This window comes from Danio aesculapii, chromosome 18 (assembly GCF_903798145.1).
Source record: "Danio aesculapii chromosome 18, fDanAes4.1, whole genome shotgun sequence".
Lineage (NCBI taxonomy): Eukaryota > Metazoa > Chordata > Actinopteri > Cypriniformes > Danionidae > Danio > Danio aesculapii.
Window position 1 is genome coordinate 17,879,065 of NC_079452.1, and position 25,390 is coordinate 17,904,454.

Here is a 25,390-nt window from a genome sequence, read left to right on the forward strand (position 1 = left end):
AGCCCCTAGATATATACTAGCAGCCTGCTAATTCATTTCTAGACACATGCTATACAGCTTCCTAACAAAATATTACCCATGCTACAAACATTGTTTGAACATGCTAATACTTAATAACTGTGGGTTACAGCGTTAGCAATGTGTTACAACATGCCAGAAACAATACATTTTTGTACAATTGTTTCAAGCATGTTATGTTTGTGAGGACCTAAGTAACTGTGAAAACAAAGTTTGTAACACAATTTCTTGTCTAGAAACATACCAACATGCTAATTAATTATAGCAACACGCTCTAACATTGTAGATCATATTAACAATGCTAAAACATCTTAAATATGTGTTAAAGATCCTTAATATAAAGTACACTAACAATTCATGCTAAAACACTGAAAATACTAGACACATATCAATATGCTAATACATGGGAACAATGTCACAATATGTTAGACATGTTAAAACATGCTAGAATCATGTAAAGAGCATGCCATGTAAATACACCAACACACTAGAACATTAGCCATGTGCTAATTGCTAAAACCACTAAGCTAGCATCACTAAAATATGTTTGTGCTGCTGAAAAACAACATATTCTAGTGTGGCGAGTTTTGATTTTGGCTTGCTGGTTTAAGTTGGTCCTTGCTGGTTTTTTGCTGGATATGTACTGGATCTTGCCAGCGAAAACTTGCTTAAAACAACCAGCATCAAAACCTACATTGATAGCATATGCAACACATGCATAAATATGTTGTCAACAATATTTTATGCTAGCATAGTGTTAAAAAATGATAACAAGAAATGTAAATCATTGTAGATGATAATTAAAAATTCATGGTAAAATTTATGCTAAAAAGGTATATGCTAAAATATGATACAGCAACATGCTAATTCATGTTAGTAATGTTAAAAAATTTTTTTAGTGATGTTGTGTTAAGCACCCTAGACATTTGCTAGCAGCTTGCTAATTCATTTCTAGACACATGCTATCAGCTTGCTCACAAAATATTGCACATGCTATAAACATGATTTCAGCATGGTAATATTCGTGGGCTACAATGTTAGCTACGAGTTACAACATGCTAGAAACAAGACATTTTTAGCACAGTAAATAAATTCCTTAGCTAGAAACGTACTAACATGCTAATTAATTACAGCAACATGATTAAATAATAATAATCATGTGCTAAAATATGTTAGAGTAAGTAAATACAACAACACACTACATTAGCCATGTGCTAACTGCTAAAGCTAGTATGCTAGCATAACTATAATATGTTTATGCTGCTGAAAAAACTGCCCATTCTGATAAGGCAGGTTCTGAAGTTGGCTTGCTGGTTTAAGTTGGTCCTTGCTGGTTCTTTGCTGGATATGTACTGGATCTTGAAGAACCAGCAAAGAACCAGCAAAGAACCAGCAAAAACTAGCTTAAACCAACCGGTGGTTTGCAAGAAAGCTAAAAACCTGTAACCATTGACTTCCATAGTAGGAATAACAACTGCTATTGAAGTCAATGTTTACAGCTTTCCAACATTTTTCAAAATATCTTCTTTTTTGTTTAACAGAGGAAAGAAACTCACAAAGGTTTGAAACAAGTAAAGGGCGAGTAATTGATGACAGAATATTCATTTTCTGGGTGAATTATCACTTTAAAAATTTATTAAATACATACTAATAGCATACTAATTCACTGAAATAAAGTCTAAACTGTTGCTAAAATGTTATCAATGTGTTAAAACATGCTAGCAACAAGCTAATTCATATTAGCTGTGAACTTAAATATGTTACAAACAACCCTGCAACATGCTGGACTGTCTTTAGGGGTTTTAGATAAGATGATTCACCCACTTGCATCTCCTCCATCCAGTCGATCATGTAGACCATCTCCTGGAAGGTTTTCTGCAGGGCCAGGTTCTTCTCCAGACGGGCTTTACGTCCCACCACTAGCTTCTTCAGAAGAGTCCACTGGCCGAGGATGTTTTCCCTGCGTGCCGAGATCCGCCGGGTGTCATAGTAGCCTTCAGACTCCATCTCATTGGCCAGCTCCACCACCACACTGATGCGCTCCTCGTATGATAAGATGTCCGCTTCGATCGCCTCGTGTTTCTTCATGGCAGCTTCTACCGCTGGCAGGTCATAGCCGAAGTTATCCTGAAAATTAAACGTTGCATGAGCTTAAAGGGGTAGTTCACCCAAACATGAAAAATACCTCATCATTTACTCTCCCTCATGTGGTTTCTTTCTTCTGTTGAACACAGAAGAAGATATTTTGAAGAATGCTGGTTGCTGGCATGCGTCAACATCCATGGTAGGAAAAAAAATACAACCAGCTGCCATCATTTTTTAAAGTATCTTCATTTGTGTTCAATGGAAGAAAGAAACAAGTGAAGTGGAGGATGAGTAAATGATGATAGAATTGTAATGTCGGATGAACTGTTCCTTTAAATCTAAATTTCACCTCCTCTACAGTGTTTTAAACAGTAAACAAAGTAGCACGTTTTAGTTCTGCACACCTGTGAGACGAGACGCTGGTTCTCATTCAGCCAAGCCTGCCTCATGGTGGTCTTATGATCAAATCGCTGAGCAAGAAGTTCAAGTTTCTCCTGACGAATCAGCTCTTTTCTGAGAGCCACGCCCCTCTCATGCTCCGCCTTCTCTAGTCTCTCCCATGCCTTTATGAGACAAACACAAATAAAAGGATTATTCAGCAGGATAACGACAATCATTGTACAAAGCTTAGCCTAAAATTATTAAATAATAAAATGATATATTATTAAATCATACTTGTATTAAATTATAATTGCATACATATAATATATTAAGAAAAAAACTTTGATGTTTTTTCAAAGAAATCTCTTGCTATTGCTAATCTATTGCTTTCAAATGTTGCATTAACGTTATCTAATCTAATAATGCTGCAAATTCTTTTCCTCAGTTATAGTAGATTTTGAAATCTATTGCTGTGTATTAAAATGTCAGCATCATTACTACAAATCTGTCACATGATCTTAAAAAAATATTTTAGGAAACATTTCTCATATTTATAGATATTGAGTTGTGCTTATTAATATCTGGGTTATACGGAAAGTTGGAGAAAGTATAATTAAAATAAGAAAAGTAAAAGAACTGAATACTTGTATCAAAAGTGACAGTAAAGGCATTTAAATGCATTATGTTTGCAGACATTTAAGAAACATGCTAAGTGAACATACTTTTTTATCTGAAAAACAATGCTGAAGTCAGATATTCTGCTTTGAAAATGTCTGTCTTTGTTTTGGTCACTTTAACTCGCCTAATGCCAGCCTTGGTGGACAACCGCATATTTTATTCATTCAGTCAGTAAGGCACATCCGTGACTGAAATGCGACCTCCGGTGGACAGTAACAGCCTCCAGAATGAGAAGTAGATTCAGTTCCACATGAGGTGTTTATTAATTAGAAATAATATAAATATTATAAACGTAAACATTAAGTTTGCTTGTTACATTGTGACCCTGTGTCCTAACAACATGCTACATGACGAGATTTGCAGTGATTAGCAATTTGGCTGTTTGCACCAGACCAAACACGAAGCACAGGACATGCACTCACTCACAAAATGGTAAGGTTTATAATCTACTACATACATATTAAACCTCTTTAACATTGTTAAATATAGATGCCAGGCTTGCATAGAGGCTTGCACTTCCATTTCAAATGGTTTATTTTATTTTCAAGATCTGAGGTGAACTATCTGCTGCTGCTTTCAGTAGTATGGCAATAAATGTCATGTAAAATGGCATTCAAAGTTGGTGAAATTATAATTAAAATAAGAAAAGTAAAAGAAATGAATACTTGTATCAAAAAAGACAGTAAAGGCATTTAAAACATTACAAATTATATTTCAAATAAATTCTGTTTCTATTACAAATTTTCATTCTTTTATCTATTCTATTACACAGCAAAAATGTTCAATATCAATAATCAATAATAATTCAGCACCAATAACTATTTATTTCACCAAATTACCCTATTAGAATAATTTCTGAACTATAACATGACACTGAATACTGCTGAAAATACATAAATACAGAGTTAACAATATTAAAATAGAAACAAAATCAATTTTAATGTTTCAAAATATTACTGTTTAAGTGCATTTCATCAAATAAATGCATCCTTATTGACTTTTCTTCTTCAAAACAAATACAAAATGTAATTAATGAAATAATCTTACTTATTTTGACTGCTAGTTTACATTTCTTCTTTGAGACATTGACTAATAATGTACTTAATACATTAACTAATATGTACTTTCACTGAAATAATCAGGTTACAATGTACTTATTGTGTAAATAGATGTTTTACATTGTACTAATGATTGATTAAATACATGCACGTAATTACACCTTTAATTACACTGTTGACCATCCCTACACGTTAACTCACCCTTAAAGCTACCCATAGCACCAAACCTGACCCTAACCCTACCTGTATCCCACCACAAAAGTACCACAAGTGTTCAGCAATACATTATGAACACAGCAAGTACACTGTGTTTAATTTTTGATGCAAATAAATAGTAGTTAATATAAAGTGTGACCAAAAAAACATCTCTTTTAAGTACACAGAACACAGATTTGATGATGTAACAAGTTAAAAATCATATTAGCTATGCAGTGTTTACCTTATTGATGTCTGAGATCAGTTTTCCGTCATGAGGCACATATGGCTTCTGATTGTTAGCTCTGAGCTTACTTTGGATGGTGAAAAGCAGCACCTCCAGGTTCCCTTTCTCCTGGAATCTGGACAACAATCCACATCACAATCAGCAAACACAAACAGCATTACATCCATCATACAAAGCCTTTCCTGAGACTTCATGTGCATTTCCAGTTAATAAACTGCATGTCAGTGTCAGTAAAAGACAAGTTTGTTCAGTAGGTGTTAAACAAGCTCAGTGAAAGGAACAGCTCTCTTGAGTTTCAGCACATTGGCTGATTGTGATATTCAATAAATGCAACTGTATGAACACATCTTTATGCCGAACAGACTACTGAAAGTAACTCAGATATGAACATGAGGATGCACACAAAAGAGGAGTCAAATAAGATTAACACATTAGCTGAAGGAAGATGCAGTTTTCAACTTAGGCTCATTATGGATACGTACCCCTGTATACATTTCTACAGATTGCGAAATACGTTCCTGCAGGTACGTTTTTTTGGGGGGGGTTTTCGCGAATCCACCAGAGGCCACTGTGTATGTTTTTTGAGATCTCAAATTTCTCTCGTGAGTGCCATTCATGCGTGCTCTTCTCGCGTAAATCCGCCAGAGGCCGCTGTCGACTTACTGACTGAGTGACTGACTGACTGACCGACCAACTGACGGATGCCCCCACCCACCCCCTTCACTAAACTCAACAAATAGTGTTTACAAAAGCAGCGACTGACCCGATCACCCCCTTCCCTAAACCCAACCCACAGTGTTTTCAAAAGTAATCCAGAAAAAGAAAAGCCCTCGCCTGATTTTTACCACGTTTTTAGATCTTAATACATTCTCACCCTGTTATTTACTTGTTTATTTTATTTTAACAAAACATAGAAACAGTTAAACATGTTAGCCATGTGCTACAAATGAAAAATTAGCATTGCATTCTGACATGATAGAAACATACTAAACATGCTCCCTCTGTGTGTTAAAGTATGCTACAGACATGCTAGCAACATTATTCATTATAAAAATTACCCTGCTGAAAAAACCAGCATATGCTGGTAATGTTCCCTACAGAAAAAACAGCTTAAACCACCATAGGCTGGTTGGCTGATTTTAGCTGGTCGACCAGGTTTTAGAGGGGTTTTGGCCATTTTCAGCCTGGTCTTAGCTGGTCAGGCTGGAAAATGACCAGCTAAAACCAGCTTTACTAGCCTAGAGAGGCTGGGAGCCCAGCCAAAACCAGGCTGGTCAAGCTGGTTTTAGCTGGATTTAGCTGGTCATTTTCCAGCCTGACCAGCTAAGACCAGGCTGAAAATGGCCAAAACCCCTCTAACCAGCCTAGGCTGGTTTAAGCTGGATTTATCAGCAGGGTTTTGATGCTGGTTTTGCTGGTTTCAATGCTGGTTTTGCTGGTCTCGATGCTGATCTCAATGCTGGTCTTGCTGGTCTCAGTGCAGCAAGACCAGCATTGAAACCAGCAAGACCAGCATTGAAACCAGCAAAACCAGCATTGAAACCAGCAAGACCAGCATCAAAACATATCTTACCAGCATATGCTGTTTTTTTCAGCAGGGTTGTCAATTATGCTAGTAACATACATTAGAAAGTATGTTAGCAACTAGCTAATTTATGCTACCAAAATGATAAAAGTTCAAACAAGACATGTTAGCATGCTAGCATCATGCTTTTCATGCTATCATTGAGCTCAATGTTGTAGCAACATGACAAAAATATACAACTAGCAACTACTATAGAACATAATAGCAGTTTACAAAACATATAAGCAGTAAAACGTATTAAGCAAGTGCTACAAATGTTAAGTAATTTACATTAGCAGAAGGATAAACATGGCCAACAAAGTGCTAATTCAAGTTATTAGCATACTGTAAACATATTAAACAGGACAAAATCTTTCTAATTGATAGAGTAGCATGCTAAACATGTTAGCAACTTGACTTTCATTCTATCATAGCATTAATCTATTATTATGCTAATCATGCTATGAGTCTAGAATGCTGGTTAGTATTGGTTAGTAAAGTAAAAACAAATATTTTGAAAACAGTTATTTAAAATGTAGCCTTTTTAATTAGACATTAAGTGCACTTTTTTTTTAAGTACACTTCAATGGCTTCTTCTTCATTACAGTATTTTAATATAGTCTTTATGATTTGAAGTGCTCTACACAAGCACATTCAGTACAACAAAGCCCGCTACTTTTTCACTGGAGTGTAAAGACCTTCAAGCAACAATTCAATAACTGGTAGCCCTAAATGGTAGCGTAATAAAGGGACTAAAGCACAAGATGATTTACAGTCATAGTTTGAGTATTTTCCTGGCAGTCATAAACTAAACTCTCTTACTTGATAGGCTTCTCGATGGTGCAGTAGGTGGTAAAGGCTTGAAGCTGTTGCTGAACACCCGACAGCGAGTTTGCAAACTTCTGGTTGCTAATAATGCTTATGGTTTTCTCAATCCACTCCAACAGGTCGGATGCTAAAGCCTCATAGCGCCGAATTACCTTCTCAGCTTCTATAGCATTGTCCAGCACCTAAAGAAAGCACAAAGAGCTTAGTAAAGACAATACAGTGACAAAAAAAGCATTTTTTGTTGGAGTACTTCAAGATTAGGAGGAAAGAAAACATCTAAAATACACATTATAGTGTTTCTTTTTATAATACAGTTCACATCTGTAGAAGAGTCACACTCTGAGTCAGAAATCTCCACTTCAGTAAACTTACACCAACATTTAGTTTTATTTGTGTATATATTTAGCAGGATTTCCTAAGTGGTTTGTTTATTTTTTTATTATTATTATTGTCATGTTTTTAATTTTTAATTATTATTTTTAGGGGTTTTCACCTTTATTGTGATAGGACAGTGGAGATTTTACAGACAGGAAAGTGTGGGGAGCAGAGATAGGGGAAGGGTCGGCAAAGGACCTCGAGCCGGGAATCGAACTCGGGTCGCCGTGAACACCTAGGTGCCATGTGTCGATACACTAACCACAAGGCTATTGGCGCCGAAAGTGGTATGTTTGTTTTTAATCGGCCTTTAATGTATTTAATATTTCATAATTTATTTAATGCCATGTCAGCAACTAAGGCTAATTTTCAAAAACAAAAACATTTGCAAAAACATTTCATTAGGAAATATACAATATAACACTAAAAACATATGCAGGCATAAAATAGATACGATTTTTTAACGTTAATATAAAATAAAACTCTATTTCTTTTCCTGGTGATACTTTCTTATGTATTTAATGCCAAAATTTAGGCATTGAGGCTTTTCTTGATAAACAGCTTAAGAAAAGATATTCAATGTCCCATAAGTAAAATCTTTGAACTCTATATGTCAGAAATAAACCAAGAACTTGGATAAATTTAATGTTCATATTTCTGTTCTGGAAATATATGCAAAGTAATGCATTTTTAATTATATTATACATCATGTTTATATTTTTAAACATTACATTTCCACAATATTTATCTAAAGCTCTCACAATCCCGCAGTAATACATTCATTTATACTGTAATTATAGCATATTAAGTATAGTGATGTCTCTTTTTCTTTCATGTATTACGTGTATATATATATATATTAAAAGAGATATCCAAATATATATGTATATCTCCAAATACAATGTGTATTTCCATTATTTAAACATTGAATTCAATACATGACAATTGTCTTAATTGACTGGTAATATGTAATTATAGTATTTAAAGTACTGTCCCAGCTAACACGTAACGTTCTCTAAAGGTTCTCTCAAAGTTATCAAAAACATTCTTGCATAATGTTTGTGGAACGTTTCCTTAATGTTATTTGTAACTAATAAAATGTTCTAAAAATGTTAACAAAAAATTTTATTGCTGTCTGTGGGAATGTTTTAAAAATGTTACTATTAAAAACAGTACAATTAATTTATGAATGGAACGTTCTAAAAACGTTGGGATAAAAATATCATTGTGTGATTTAAAAAATGTTAGGATTAAAAACATAACCACTGAGTTGTTAATGGAACGTTCTAAAAACATTAGGATAAAAACATTATCACTGTGTTGTTGGTAGAATGTTTTAAAAACACTAGCATTAAAACGTTTCCATTAAGTTGTGAATGGAATGTTCCAAATATGTTAGTATAAAACATTGTCATTGTGTTTTTGTTGGAACGATTTCAAAACAGCATTAAAAATGTTACTATTGAGTTGTTAACAGAACATTCTAAAAACATAAGGATAAAAACCGTTATCCCTGTGGTGTTGGTAGAACTTTTTAAATACACTAACATTAAAAATGTTACAATTGAGTTGTTAATAGAATGTTCTAAAAACATTAGGATAAAACATTATCATTGTGTTGTTGGGGAATATTTAAAAAACGTTAGCAAAAAACGTTACGATTGAGTTGTGAATAGAATGTTCTAAAAACGTTAGGATAAATACATTATCAATGTGTTTTTGTTGGAACGTTCTAAAAACGTTAGCATTTGAAATGTTGTCATTGAGTTGTTAATGGAACTTTCTAAAAACTTTCAAAAAAAACATTTTTATAACTTAAGTTGAACATTAGGAAAACATTCTTAGAACATTAATATAATGTGGAATGGAAAGTTTTAATAACTTTATAAATAATGGTATTCAAACATTAATATAACAAGAAAATGAAATGATCTAAAAACGTTTTTAATAACATTGTTATGACCAAACAATAACACTAATAAAACGTCTAAAAAACATTCTAATAACATTCAAACAAAATGTTTTAGAAATTAATGCAAACATTACGGGAACGTTTTTATAACGTAAAATTGTTAGTTGGGGTGATATCTAGCACCAAGAGATGTGCACGATTTCATCTGACAACCCATTCTGACTGGTTTAAATGAGATTATAATGTTTTTAACACCTCTTACCTTGCCGATTCTCTTCCCTTCTACGATAAGCGCCTTCATTTTGGAGAAGTAATGATAGTAGGACACTACATAAGTGATGATGGACTTCTCGTCTGGATTCTCCGTGTTTACATCTAGGTTGGAGAATGGTAATGGTAATTGTTTCAAATGATCAAATCAGACATCAAATTTGTGGCTGAATTAATATATATATCATTAGAGTAAAGTTTAGTTTTGTTACCCTCAGGGTCTAGTAGTTTGGTAAGTCCCAGATTCTGTTCGGCGATGTTAAAGGCTTGCTGGAGGTTGTGTGTTGCATTGGATCTGGTCAGCTTGTGGAATTCAATTAAATCAGGCCTGTGAAGCGGCAGAAATCAACTAACATAACAGACTCCGTCAATGATTTTGAAGGTGTGATAATAAGAACATACTAACCGGTGTCTGTGAATAAGAGCATTGAAAGCCAGGCCGTCCCTCCAGCAGGTGGTGAAGTTGTGAATGTTGACCTCAGGATACCTGTAAAGCAAAGGAAAAGCATAACAACACAATGAACATCTTCTCATATATGCGAAAATCATCTATAAAAGCCAAAAAGGAAATGTATACAATACTGTGCAAAAGTTTAGACCCCCACTAATTTTTGTGCTTAACATCCTAGTTTTTTTAATATCTTCATTAAAATGCAAACAGAAAATATGTACACAAAACAAAATTAAATTAAATATTTTCTGGTAAAAATCAGTATTTAGTGTAATCTCCATTGGCACTAAGAACATCTTAAACTCTTCTGCCCTGAAGTAGATAATGCTTCTCTAAGTAATTCCCCAAGATTTAGGCAGTGTTAATTATTTAATTACATTTAAATTAGTTTTTTTTTTCTCAGTCCAAGTAAATACTTCATTATATTCAGGTCTGGACTCTGTGGAGGCCAGTTCATTACTGTCACGAACTGGTTTTAAAAGTGTGTTTATCTCCAACTATAATTTCTCTGTTCGGGTGTAAACTAAAAGATAATAATTACATTTATCCATCATACCACTGCTGGAAGAACAGATCTAATAGTGCCCTAAGTCTTTTTGCGCAGTAGTGTTTATGAAATGGTTGTATTTAGCATATTTACCCCGCTGTTTTCATCTGACACCACAGAAGTAGGGCATCTTTAGCTGAGCGAGTCTCTCTGTTGTCCTCCGTCTCAATCTTAATCACCTGAATCTGTTAGGAATGAGAAAAGACAACAAAAAAGTTGTTGTAATCTGAAATGAGAATTTTCAATCTGATGAAAAAACTAAACAGCAGGACTTCATATCAGGTCTGAATCATGTTATTGTGATATACATCTATGCACTGTGGAAGAAATCACACTTTAAATACAGTTCAGCAATTATTTAGAAGATATATTTTAAAAAATCTAATTTCTCCAGCCACATTACTTTGCAGTCCCCTCACGCTATCCCTTTAGTAACTGCATTGTCTGGCACTCATTACGAATATGGTTCCAACTTTGAAATCATTTCCGTCTTCAATGTCTGCCCTTGGTCTTACCTATTAACTTACTTGGTCTTACCTATTAACTTTTTACCTATTAAAACATTTAATATTTGGCAGAGGGCAGGAATCTCCACTGTCAGTGATGTTTATATCAATGTTTTATATGTCTTTGGACTGTGGGGGAAACCGGAGCATCCGGAGGAAACCCACGCCGACATGGAGAGAACATGCAAACTCCACACAGAAATGCCAACTGGCCGGGCCGAGGCTCGAACCAGCGACCTTCTTGCTGTGAGGCGATTGTGACTGCGCCACTTTGATGCCCGTGCAGGTGAATTGGGTAAGCTAAATTGTCCGTAATCTGTGTGTGAATGAGTGTGTATGGATGTTTCCCAGTGATGGGTTGCAGCTGGAATGGCATCCACTGCGTAAAATATATGCTGGATATGTTGGCGGTTCATTCCGCTGTGGCGACCCCAGATTAATAAAGGGACTACGCTAAAAAGAAAATGAATGAATGAATAAATATTTCATGCATGATTCACTCCTCTATAAAATCATTCCAATCAATCTAAATTAATCAATTATTTCCAAATAGTGTTTTTAAGCCATCTGGTGAAATTGTAATAATATCATAATATACAGTTGATGTTAGCCCTCTTGTGAATATTTCTTTTCTTTTTCAAATATTTCCCAAATGATGTTTAACAGAGCAAGAAATTTTTCACAGTATTTCCTATAATATTTTTTCTTCTGGAGAAAGTCTTGTTTGTTTTATTTGAGCTAGAATAAAAGCAGTTTTTAATTTTTTAAAACTATTTTAAGGTCAATATTATTTGCCCCCTTAAGCAATCATTTTTAGATTGTCTACAGAACAAACCATCGTTACACAATGATTTGGCCAATTACCCTAACTTGCCTAATTAACCTACTTAAGACTTTAAATTGCACTGTAAGCTGAATACTAGTATCTTGAAAGATATGTAATAATATATTATGTGCTATCATCACAGCAAAGATAAAATAAATCAGTTATTAGAAATGAGTTATTTAAAACTATTATACTTAGAAATGTGTTGAAAATATACAATTTTTCCCCGTTAAACAGAAATTGGGTAAAGGATATACAGGAGGGCTAATAATTCTGACTTCAACTGTATATACATATACAATTGAAATCAGAATTATTAGCCTCCTTTTGATTTTTTTCTTTTTTAAACATTTCACAAATTATGTTTAACAGAGCAGGGAAATTTTCACAGTATTTCCTATAATATTTTTTCTTCTGGAGAAAGTCTTAATTGTTTTATTTCGGCTAGAATAAAAGCAGTTTTTAATTTTTTATGAACCATTTTAAGGACAAAATTATTAGCCCCTTTAAGCCAATTTTTTTTCAACTGTCTACAGAACAAACCATCGTTATACAATAACTTGCCTAATTACCCTAACCTGCCTAGTTAACCTAATTAACCTAGTTAAGCCTTTAAATGTCCCTTTAAGCTGTATAGAAGTGTCTTGAAAAATATCTAGTCAAATATTATGTACTGTCATCATGGCAAAGATAAAATAAATCAGTTATTAGAGATGAGTTATTAAAACTATTATGTGTAGAAATGTGTTGAAGAAATCTTCTCGCCGTTAAACAGAAATAGGGGGAAAAAATAAACAGGGGGGCTAATAATTCAGGGGGGCTAATAATTCTGACTTCAACTGATATATACATATATCACAGAAAAAATAAGTATTGCAGTATCATATTGTGCACCCCTATGGGTAAGGTAGTTTTTCTTGCTTTAAGCATGAATGTAACAACACGTACAGAGGTTTATGCTTCAAACGAACAAATCCACATAGCAAAAAAAAAAAAAAGTACGAATTGGGGCTGTGTGATTTGGGGAAAATATCTAATTGCGATTTATTTTTTATTTGACAGATATTGCAATTTCGATTTGATTCACGATTTTGCTTTGTAGTCAAGCTTCAGCTCAATAATCTGTATCGTAGCTTCTTACTGCTAAAATGCAGTGAGTGTTAGTTTAAAAACGGAACTTAAAGATATCAACTTCAACATTTATTCAAATTTATTCTTAAACATTCAGAAATGAAACACTCATTTCTCTCTAGAGCAAACAGTAAACACAAATCAAATGACCTTACCTTTCTGTAAACAAGCTGAACTCAAATTAGGGAGATAGTCTAGCTCAGGCATGGGCAAACTTGATCCTCGAGGGCCGGTGTCTCTGCAGAGTTTTGCTCCAACACTAATCAAACACACCTGAACACCCTAATTAGTGTCTTATAGATCACTAGAAAGCTACAAGGAGGTGTGTTTGATTAGGGTTGGAGCAAAACTATGCAGGGACACCGGCCCTCCAGGATCGAGTTTGCCCATCCCTAGTCTAGCTTATAATACAAACAAAAAATAATAAGAATTATGAAACTACAGAACACTCAGCAAACTAACATGGCTGAAACAACTCTGAAATTGTACTTTGCTGTTGTTCGCTATTAGATTGAGTGTCACTGGTAATACTTTCAGACACTCATCACTCAATTAGGCTCACTCAATTGCTAGTAAGACTATCACACACATACGGCAGTCATGTGTTTGCTCTGGGCAGGGGAAGCTAAATAACACAAAGATATTTCATATGGCACCCTCTTGCGATTAGCTAATCGTAACGTTTTAAAGTGCAATTCGATTTCGATTAATCGCACAGCCCTAGTAAGAATGTAAACACAGAGTTATAATGAATAATACATGACAAGAAAAAGCAAATGTGAATCCTTTGTCACCCTATAAAGTGTATCCTAAGTTGCGAGATCTACATCTGTACCGTCTCTGGTCCACAAGACAGTGAAGTTTGCATGTTGTGGTGTCTCTGGTTCTGTCTATGATGGGCTGCTGCAGTGTTCGGCCTTACCTGCTGACTGAGCAGACTGAACTCCAGCAGAGAGACAGAGAGAGGGAGGGTAGAAAAGCAGATAAGCAGGGGCGCGGAGAGACCTTCCGGCATTTACAGAGGCAGATAACAAGCAATATTGCAGAGGGAGGCGGGAGGATGAATGAACGAGAAAGAGGAAGAGGAAGAACGTCAAGGGGACAGAGGTGAGAGCGGACAGGACGACAGCCCCACCCTGAGATCACATAGGCTGGATCGAGTGACACTCGCTCAGTCCCTGCATCCAGAGTCACACAACAGCATCAGCTTACTGGGCTGCAGACGCACGGCATTCTGGGTAATCTGCCACCACTGATTCACTGATAGACAATACACGCCAGGCGACTGCTCTGCACTTTAGTGCCTGAAACCAGTTATGTTTAAGGGAGGATAGATTTTTGACACAGCCTCTAAGAGGTTGACCATTCACAGCAAACAAGGCCAGCTGATTTTGCCAGTTAACCAACCAAAGTAGACTGGGCCAGCTGAGCCATCAGAGCAGATTTATCCAGCTGATCAACCAAAGTAGACTGGGCCAGCTGACCAACCAAAGTAAACTGGGCCAGCTGAGCAACCAGAGCAGATTTAGCCAGCTAACCAATCAGAGCAGATTTATTCAGCTGACCAACCAAAGTAAACTGGGACCGCTGACCAACCAGAGCAGATTTAGCCAGCTGACCAATCAGAGCAGATTTATTCAGCTGACCAACCAAAGTAAACTGGGACCGCTGACCAACCAGAGCAGATTTAGCCAGCTGACCAATCAGAGCAGATTTATTCAGCTGACCAACCAAAGTAAACTGGGCCCGCTGACCAACTAGGACAGATTTAGCCAGTTAACCAACCAAAGTAAACTGGGCCAGCTGAGCAATCAGAGCAGATTTATCCAGCTGACCAACCAAAATAAACTGGGCCAGCTGACCAACCAGAGCAGATTTAGCCAGCTGACCAATCAGAGCAGATTTATCCAGCTGACCAATTAGACACATTTATCCAGCTAACCAACCAAAGCATACTGGGTCAGCTGACTCACCAAAGTAAACTGGGCCAGCTTATAACCAGAGCAGATTTAGCCAGTTAACCAACCAAAGTAGACTAGGCCATCTGACCAACCAGAGCAGATTTAGCCAGCTGACCAATCAGAACAGGCAAAGACTGCTGACCAATCAGAGCAGATTTAGCCAGCTGACCAATCAGAACAGGCAAGGACTGCTGACCAATCAGAGCAGATTTAACCAGCTGACCAACCGAAGTAAACTGGGCCAGCTGACCAATCACAACAGATTTAGCCAGATGTCCAATCAGAGCAGACAAGGCCACCTGAGCAATCACAACAGATTAGCCAGTTGTCCAATTACAGCAGACAAGGCCAGCTGACCAATGAGAAGAGATTTAGGCATCTGACCAATCAGAGCAATCTGGATTCTTCCACAAAGATGGGGATATAAAAAGTCATTACAACAGATCTGACAAAATGTACAGTATGAGAAAAAAAGTTTTTGATATTGATATTTTGACATATAGTACAAGAGGTCCTTGTACAAAAAAACATTCCTGCAAGCTGTAAAGCTTTATCATTTGTTAGTCTAAATACAGTTCACATTGAAGAAAATCTGTCAATAATGACAGGTTGTGGAAAGGGCCACTTTGTTATGTAATAGCTTTACTTAACCCAGCTTCTACATAATAAGATCAACACCCACTAAATGAAAGTTATGTTTGTGTTTACAGTTTGTAAAGTACTATTTTCTGTCTTTTAATAGATCTATTGTATTAGACTTACATTATTTACAAAACAAGTGGTTCTAATTAGATTTGCATTGTAAACCTTAAATAAAAGTTTAGCTTAAATATATATTATTCTTTTTTTTTAAGGTTTTTAGTTTAGCTACTGTGCTCTCAATTCCTTCTGCATAAATCCACTGATTTTGTGCACAATTCTGCATGTAAATAGCAAATAAAGTCCACTGATTCTGTACGGCCCTCATTTACTTAAAAAAAAGTGAGTAAACCTGTTGCCTTAACTTTTGTAATAATGCAGATATTTTGCTTGCTTAATAATGCGGTATATGCACACAGACTTTTAATTTTAGTCTTTCCATTATAAAATAGCCACGTTTAAGGACTGATTTCTTTAAAAATCAGTGACCTTCACTGACTGAGAGATATGCAATATAAATTGGGTCTTAGACCAGACAAGAAGCACTGCATTCAATTCTATTTTTACTCGCCATGTCTTTATAATATGACAGCTTATTTTACCCCAGTATTTTCAATGGAGTTTCTCCGCTTGCCTGCTGATCCTGACGGCTCAAGGTTACACGGTCTTTCATCTCGTTTTACGCTCGAACAACTAAATGAATGCTTAAAGGTGCAGTATGTATATTTGACACCCAGTGGTTGAACTAGGCATTTCTGAATCAAAATAAATGCAAGCGCATGTTATTAGATTGAGGACCACAGGAGTGAGTGTTCTATATAAAATCAACAGGACGTGACAGAAGGAATATTTTCCATATTAAAGGAGTTTTTGTTCTAACCAACACCTCAAATTGATATATTAGAAACGGCTTCTATTTCTTACTGGTGGACAACAGGATAATCAGTGACCAGCTGGTACACCTCATGAGCTTTATTCTGTGTTAAATGCTAACAATGTGAGTTTGAATGCCATTTTACATGACATTTATTGCCATATACTGAAAGCAGCAGCAGATAGTTCACCTCAGATCTTGAAAATAAAATAAACCGTTTGAAACGGAACTTTAGAACTGAGACTCAAAACCAACACATAGTGATTCAGCATGTGCATTTAATAATGTTAAAGAGGTTTAATATGTATTAATTAGATTATAAACCTTATCATTTCGTGAGTAAGTGCACTATTCGGTGCTTCTGAATGGCTGTATTTACATTTCTGTCACGTTTCTTCTGGTGCAAACAGCCAAATTGCTCATCATTGCGAATCTCGTTATGTAGCGTGTTGTTAGGACACGCAATTACAATGTAACCTGCTCACCTAATGTTTACATTCATAAAATTTATATTATTTGCTAATTAATAACCTCATGTGGAACTCTAAATCTGCGTCTCATTTCGGAGTCTGCTACTGTCCACCAGAGGTCGCATTTCAGTCACAGGAATGAATTTCCACCAATGAATGAATCAATGAATTTTTACCAAGGACACCCGGGGTGCTGAAATATAATTGGCTAAAGTGGCATTGGGCGGGTTAAAAGAACCACAACAATGACAGCACTGCAGCACAAAATGCACATTTTCAAAGCAGAATATCTGACTTCAGCATTGTTTTTCAGATAAACAAGAAGATTCACTTAGCATGTTTCTTAAATATCTGCAAACATATTATGGTATTGTCATGCTTTAGAAGAGTCAAAAACTTACAGCACCTTTAAAGTCTATTTAACTGAATGTATTGTAATTACATTACAACATAGATGCTGTAAAATGAACCATATGAAATTGAAAATAGTCACATTAAGCTTTCACCTGAAGTATATCATTTGCTGAAAAACACTAGCTGTGCATATACCCCAATATAAGGCAACAAGTTTACTCTCTTTTTTAAGTACAGTCAACTAATCGCTTTTTACAGTGAAGCACCCTTTTAAAGTCTAAAATGAGACAATGGTCACTCTATGGTCCTGTGGATCACATGCATACTGCTGGACACAGTAAGTGCACATAAAGTGAGTGACTTGAAATGATGCCTTTGACTTCACTCCATCTTGCCAACTCCACTCCTATCCATCAGTACATAATGCAGGTACTGACAATCGGCCATACAGCCACACGGGCACCACAGAGAAAGAGATCACACACTCAACAGGGGCCATAAAGGGCAGACAGAGAATCAAACACCCCCACAGCACGAAACAACCCCACCTCTTTACAGATCAGCCCACATCAGATCACAGAGACTTTATATTACAGCTTCTTCAATGCACGTACAAAAAAAAAACTCCCAGCAGTGGAGCAGATCTTACCTGGAAGCGAAGGATGATGGTCCAGATGAGGCCGAGAGTCAGGCGGTGGTTGCCATCCACTATATCATGAGATCCAACATTTTCTAGATGAACCCTCTGCTCTTTGAGGAACTGAAGAGCTTTGTCCACGTTCTCCAGACAGTGAATCCTCATCCTGCCTCTCGTGGGCCGAGGCTTAAAACAGAAACAAGAACTTCAAGCTTTCTGCATTCATCCTTCGAAAGACAATTATATAAGCGTGAAAAAAACAATAATAATAATTATAATAATTGATTAGATGATTAGGAAACTGACTAAATCGCAAGTTTAGCACAATCAAATAAAAGCAAGTTCATTTATTCATTTGGCTTAGTCCCTTATTTATCAGGGGTCGCCACAGTGGAATGAACCGCCAACTATTCCAGCATATGTTTGTGGCCCTTCCAGCCACAACCCTGTAATGTGAAACAATCATACACTCTCTCATTCACACATACACTCATAAACTACGGTCAATTTTGTTTACCCAATTCATCCACAGCACATGTCTTGGACTGTGGGGGAAACCGGAGCACCCGCCGGAAACCCATGGAGAACATGCAAACTCCACACCCTCCACTACATGCTTGCAGATCGTTTATTAGATTTAATACTAATGCACTCCCAATATCGTGCAGCCCTAGAGCAGTGTGTGGACGGCGAACTCACCAGCAGCTCTCCTGACAGCACCTCCAGCAGTCTGATCAGCATGTATCCGTCTCTCAGGTCATTGTAGAGGTCAGAGATACGGCAGGACACGCGCGCCAGGTGAGAGTTCACCCACTTGGTGAAGGTTTTCTTCTGTACTGCGTCCCTCTCATCTGATAGCATGACCAAAACACAATTAACATTAAAGTCTGTGTGACCCGGAAGTTGCTGAGTCTTTCGGCATGTTGATGTACCTCTAACTGAAACTGAATATTGAGTAGGGGGCGGGGTTTTCTTTTTGCACATCATTCCCTTATAGCAAACTAACGATAAGAGGGGCGTGGTTATAAATATTGTGGCTGAAGTGTCAAACTGACGTCAACAGAAAAAGAGCAGCTCTCCAAACGCAGAAGCAGATAGTCAGATTTTGATTAAAGATTACTAAAACAAGCTTTTTTTTATGGATTAACTTGCATGGATGAATTGTTCACCTAAAGCAGGGGTGTCCAAAGTTGGTCCTGGAGGGCCGGTGTCCTGCTGACTTTAGCTCCAACTTGCTTCAACACACCTGCCTGGAAGTTTCTAGTATACCTAGTAAGAGCTTGATTGGCTGCATCAGGTGTGTTTGATTAGGGTTGGATCTAAACTCTCCAGGACACCGGCCCTCCAGGACCGAGTGTGGACACTCCTGACCTAAAGAATAACAACGCATGCCAGCAAATTAAACATTGTAAATTTTGATTTCACACTGACTTAGGATCAGGGGCGTTGCTAGGGTCAAAAGGGATAAGGTCGATAAGAATAAAGTCGATTTATATTCAATGCTAACTGACATAGCATGTTACAGTAGAATACAGCTATATAATAATAAGCCAGATGCATGAACTCATTGTGATTTAACTATTACAGAATAGATGTGACTGGCTATATCATATCTAGATAAATATGTCTAGATACCTATATCATATCTAGAAAGCTAGTACAATTGACTTTTTTCTGAATATTTCACATGCATTTACATTAACATGATGCACATTTTATTGATTACAGTTCTTTTATATTTCACCAAAACTACACACATTTTATACTGTGAAAACAAATATTAAGCTTTATCAGTAGGTAGAACTATTCAGTTTCAGCCGTTTCAGCTCCTCAAAGTAATGAATGAATGATGGCGGGATGTTTTTAAAGAGCCCATATTATGGGTTTTTGAAAATGCCCTTCCATGTAGTGTGTAACATAGCTCTAAGTGAAGTGAAATATCCAGCTAATGCTTAAATCTGTAAGTGTACAGTGTTTAAAACTATTGATTCATCTATAAAGGAGTCGACTCATAGTGCTTCAAACGAGTCGTCTTGATAACGAGTCATTAGGTGCTTCGTGATGACGCGGCTACGAAACAGAAGTAGTTGCGCGCGCAAACTAGGAGAATTGAAACCTGCGGCCCCGCCCACTAACACAGAAAAAAAGCCCCACAGACACACACACAGACACACACACACACACAGACACAGAGAGACACACACAGACACCGGTGGAATGAAGTCACGCTGTGCAGATGGATACTATCGACAGCCTACCCAAAGATAAAATCTCAGCATTATAGCCCAGAGTGCTTCTGGAAACTACATGCTTAAAAAAAAGACTTCATCGGTTTGTTAAAGGAAGGATCAGTAAAGACTGTCTGAACATGGATCAGTGCATCATGGATCAGTTTCTTCCCCCATTTCACCAGTGTAAGTACGTGCGATTAAAATTATTGCCTCGTTTACTCTAGCTTGCAAATTATGTATTTAGTTGTGTTTTGTTACTTGTAACCGCGTGTGCTGTATCAGGTTAACTCTATTTTCTCATATCGCGTGTAAAGCCACGTTGAAAACGCGACGCATTTCGCTTTGTTTACGGATCGCCAGCTATTCCTACACATATGCAACGGTCAAGTTTCAAAATATTTCAGCTCAGGTTCAAGGGAGCTGTCTAAATTGCACCCAGCAAGCTGAACTGGCGCTCTAGTCTAGGCGAACGGTGAGGGTTGTGTGTGTGTGTGTGTGTGTGTGTTGCGTGTGTGTGTTGCGTGTGTTGCGCAGGGCCGGTTCAGCAAGCTGAACTGCCGCTCTAGGTTATGGACGATCACGCCGCCCTCAACCCGAAAGTGAAAACAAAAGTGACCCGTTAGCAAAGTGAGGACGGGGGGTGTCGCAGATATAACTCAGGACGCGGGTGGTGAGCGAGGTGTCGCGGACGTCTCCCTCTCTATTGGTGTTGTGTCTTCTAAGGAGGAGGAGGAGGAGGTGTTTGTGTGTGTGTGTGTTTGTGTGTGCGTCTGTGTGAAAAGAGCAGGTAGAGGGTGAAGGCCTCCTCGCCAGTTCTTGGAGTTTTTGCTCAATAAAATAGTTTGTCGTCTGTTTTTTTAAGTGCATCGTCTGTGTTTACATTCACCCACTGGCAGTTAAAATCCACACCTTACACTATGAAGCGTGTGTGCACTGTGACTACTTTTATATTGTTGTTTAGCAGCTGGGCATTTCACTCTGTCTCGCGCTGAAGGCTGTCAGTTTCGACCAATCGCAGCAGGCTGTCATCGGTCCAATCAGCGCAGATTAGCTTGGCGCTGAGGACGGGTTTGGGTACAAATGAATCGCTGAATGATTCATATGGGAGTCGCTGGGATAATTAAGTAAAAATAAATGCAGATTATAAGACCATCAAAGTGTTTTTTGACCTTGCATGCATATTAGACTGTTGTTGGAGACCCTTACAACCTAAATATGACCCTATTTCATGTATAATATGGGCTCTTTAAAATTAATATGTTTACAAATGTGTTAAAAAAATTTCCTTTCTGCTAAATATATATATATATATATATATATATATATATATATATATATATATATATATATATATATATATATATATATATATATATATATATATAAACAGTACCGGCTAGTGCTTTGATGCGGGAGCACTCAAACAGTTTGGCGCTGGTGGACTGTGTTTCCCAGAATCCTGTGCCTGCTGGCCTGTTGTTGTTGTTGAGCTGTCTCTGGGCCTCAGCATTGTCCAGGTCTGTTGAGGCATTGGCCATCGCGCCCGCTTCCTCAAGCAGCCCTGCAGACAGTCAAGAAAACAAATAAGAACAAACTTTGAAACTTTTTTTTTTTACTTCAAGCAAATATTTGGACTTTTTGTTTCCTGAATTAGATTGTTTTATTATGTATTGCAGTATTGTAGATGCATTTCTGTAGTTACACTTCTGAAAAGTGCAATACAATATATTGTGGTAGTGCTTCAGCAATACAACTTAAGTGCTGAAACCTCATTTGGAAATCATTGTCCACCGAGCAGGAAAAGTGATAACAGGAAATAAGTAATGAAGTTGTATTGCAGTTGTATTGTGGAAGTACTTTAGTTGTATTGCAGTAGATGTACTGCAGTTAGTTGTTTTGTAGTACTTCAGTTGAATTGCACTAATACTGCTACATATTTAAATAAGGCAGTTCTATGGCGCCAATAGCCTAGTGGTTAGTGCGTCAACACATAGCACCAAGGTGCTCACGGCGACACGAGTTCGATTCCCGGCTCGAGGTCCTTTGCCGATTCTTCCCCTATCTCTGCTCCCCACACTTTCCTGTCTGTAAAATCTCCACTGTCCTAACCCAATAAAGGTAAAAACCCCCCCAAAAAATAAAATAAAAAAATAACGCAGTTTTTCGTGTCCAAAAAACTGCACTTTTCTGAAGTTAACTAAAACTGCAGTGTTTCTTTAAAAAACAGCAGTGTTTATTTGTTTAACTGCAGTCATTTTTGTTTGGGCCCTCTCAAGTTTATTTAATGTTACTTCAGTTGTACTGGCTGTTGAACTTTATTGCATCACAGTTGCTGTTGTACTGTTCAGTTCACAGCAGTTATTTTTTATTATTCGGTTTTGCAAATAAACTCTTAAAATTCTAATGAGAAAATTACTTGAATCCCAAAAACATCCCTGAATAAAAGTATTAAATATTCTTGGAAGATGTTGAAGAACAAACCCCTTGGAACACAAGTGCAGTACAGTTCTTACCACACCATTGGCATACTAGAATACAGCAGCACAAGTGTTTCCTAAAGATGGGTTGCGGCTGGAAGGGCATCCGCTGCGTAAAACATGTGCTGGATAAGTTGGTGGTTCATTCCACTGTGGCGACCCCAGATTAATAAAGGGACTAAGCCGAAAAGAAAATGAATGAATGAATACCTCTATATGCTAAGTTTATTCATAAACTAATTTCGAGATGATCACATGCTTATGATTTATCACAGCCGGTCTCGTCTTAGCTAATCATGATCTTCCAATCATATGATTCCTAAGTTACTATAAATAACCACAGTTAACAGTCCACATTATCTTCATCTGGAAGAAACCCCCCTTCCTCCCCATTCTCCTCCTTACCATGGATCGGGCGGCATGGTGGCCCAGTGGTTAGCACTGTTAGCCCCACAGCAAGAACACTGCCGGCCCAGATCCCCGCCAGGCCAGTGGACGTTTCTGTGAGGAGTTTGTATATTCTCCCTGTGTCCGCCTGGGTTTTCCCCGGGTTCTCCAGTTTCCTCCCACCATCCAAAGGCATACATAATGCATAACAGATTTAGCAAATCAGGCACTTGTCTAGCTCCCTTCTTCTCACGGGTTCCCTTAGCTACTGCAGCCAGGGAGTTTTGAGATCCACCAAGCTCAAGCTTTCCTCTCGCTCTGCAAACGGGAGGGAGCCCTGGGCTCGAGGATCGGGCTCTCTCCCGGGACAGCATGCCAAACAAGCTTTTGATGAATCATCAGCTAAGTGTGAACTCTTGAAACTGCTGTTGTACTGCAGTAGTAGTGCAGTTTTACTTCAGTTTACTGCAGTTCTTTTTTGTAAGGGGATATTTAAATTGTTAGCTTTAAGCATATCTATAAGCTAGTGTGCTCCAAAACACTGTCAAAATTTTCATTCAGAAGATATAAAACTGATATAAACATCCAATGCTTACAGTTTGTCGCTTCCGCCTAAATGGATCAAGGATTTTTTTGATGTCACCTCATATTTCAGTTTCTCATCAAATCTTTTGACTAATCAAACACTCTCTGGTATCTGAAATGCCCTGCCCCCACCCCCCCCCCCCCTTTAAGATCCTTCACATTTACTTTTCATTTAATTGTCTACTATATTGTACCACAAAAACACAGTATTCAGCTTCAGCAAGTCAGTTACCCGAGTCAGATATTCATGTGAAAGCAAAATAAAAAACTGCCCCATTTCTCAAGCTGATGTACAGTAGCTTCATGACGTCATGTGACCTTTTTACAAGAAATACAGCACAACTGGGTCGATTCACCTACTCTCAGTACGAGTAAGCAGCTCTTTATTTTCCTTCAGCGTCTTGATAAGTGAATTTCATATGGATGAATTTCTAATAGATTTCGGGAGGCTAATCCTTCACCCCATCCCCCTTCCAGAAGCCTCTCTCCACGGCCTGCCAGAGAACAAGCGGCCCATCATCGGTCTGTGATATCGTTCATGAATTTCCATGCGTACAGTGACCGTTCTCATGCTTAGTAAACAAACAGAGAGTGTGTGACAGGTGTGATCTGGTACTCTCTTCATGCGTTCATTGAGATGTCAGTCATTATTTTCTTGCAGCTCACAAACAGAACGAGTGCTCCCTTCCCCCAGTGCTCATAAACCCAAAATCTCACTCCACCATCCCCCATAATAACACACATACACATTTACACACACTGTGGCTTTTGGACACCCTGGCCAATATTCTACATGGTTCACCATGATATAGAAAGAGATACGCTGCATTAGGTGTATATTCTACTTACATATTTAAAGTGTATACATTACATATATACATATATACATATATACAGAATACCAAAACAAATCAGTTCAGTTGTTTTTACAAATTTAAGTTGATTGAACATAAAACAATTAATTTATCCCCCCAAAAACTCAAGAATTGTGTTGATTCAGCTCATTATAAATAAGTAGAACAAGCAGCAAAAATATTTCTTTGAGTGTGATCATATATACTTGAATTATGTACAGTAAATCAACACATTCTTATTAATTGTTGTATGATATACACATGTACATGTAATATGATATATATATATATATATATTAGTGGTGTAACGGATCACAAATCTCACAGTTCGGATCACACTACGGTTTTTGAGTCACGGATCGGACCATTTTTTCGGATCAGCAAAAAAGGGAGGAGACAAATATCAATTGCTTTTCATTTATACAAAAATATTACTGCAAAAACCCAATTGGTTTTAACAAACAGAACTTAGAACCTGTAATTTAAATGAAAATAAAAATCAAGAAAGAACCAGCAGAAAACAGAGAAAATATTCAATACGAAAAATGATCTTCGCTACTGTTGCTGATAATGCTAAATACAAAAATCTAACATCTTGATTCAACAATTCACATTAAACTTCATGTTTCATTACAGGTGGATCATTTCTGAAAACCTATTCAGTGACATCATTTTCATTAAACGGTTCCATTTTCAAAAGTTCCATTAAACGGTGGAGTAGGTAGTGCTGTCGCCTCACAGCAAGAAGGTCGCTGGTTTGAGCCTAGGCTGGGTCAGTTGGCGTTTCTGTGTGGAGTTTGCATGTTCTCCCTGCGTTTGCATTGGTTTCCTTCAGGTGCTCCGGTTTCC

General features: G+C 37.3%; 1 protein-coding gene across 4 annotated transcripts in view; it reads right to left on the bottom strand.

Annotated features, from left to right (window-relative positions):
- LOC130245295 (spectrin beta chain, non-erythrocytic 4-like) overlaps window positions 1-25,390 on the bottom strand; it is a 131,916-nt gene that overhangs the window by 92,446 nt on the left and 14,080 nt on the right. For all 4 annotated transcript variants that reach the window (XM_056477940.1, XM_056477938.1, XM_056477942.1 and 1 more), the window contains exons 2-12: window positions 21,632-21,799; window positions 18,707-18,858; window positions 18,020-18,193; window positions 10,703-10,794; window positions 10,018-10,098; window positions 9,824-9,939; window positions 9,604-9,716; window positions 7,049-7,236; window positions 4,660-4,777; window positions 2,508-2,666; window positions 1,843-2,145 (exon numbers count right to left, since the gene is read on the bottom strand). In XM_056477940.1, coding sequence (XP_056333915.1) covers window positions 1,843-2,145; window positions 2,508-2,666; window positions 4,660-4,777; window positions 7,049-7,236; window positions 9,604-9,716; window positions 9,824-9,939; window positions 10,018-10,098; window positions 10,703-10,794; window positions 18,020-18,193; window positions 18,707-18,858; window positions 21,632-21,776 — 1,641 coding nt within the window. In that variant the 5' untranslated portion in view covers window positions 21,777-21,799. The remainder of the gene's footprint in view (window positions 1-1,842; window positions 2,146-2,507; window positions 2,667-4,659; window positions 4,778-7,048; window positions 7,237-9,603; window positions 9,717-9,823; window positions 9,940-10,017; window positions 10,099-10,702; window positions 10,795-18,019; window positions 18,194-18,706; window positions 18,859-21,631; window positions 21,800-25,390) is intronic.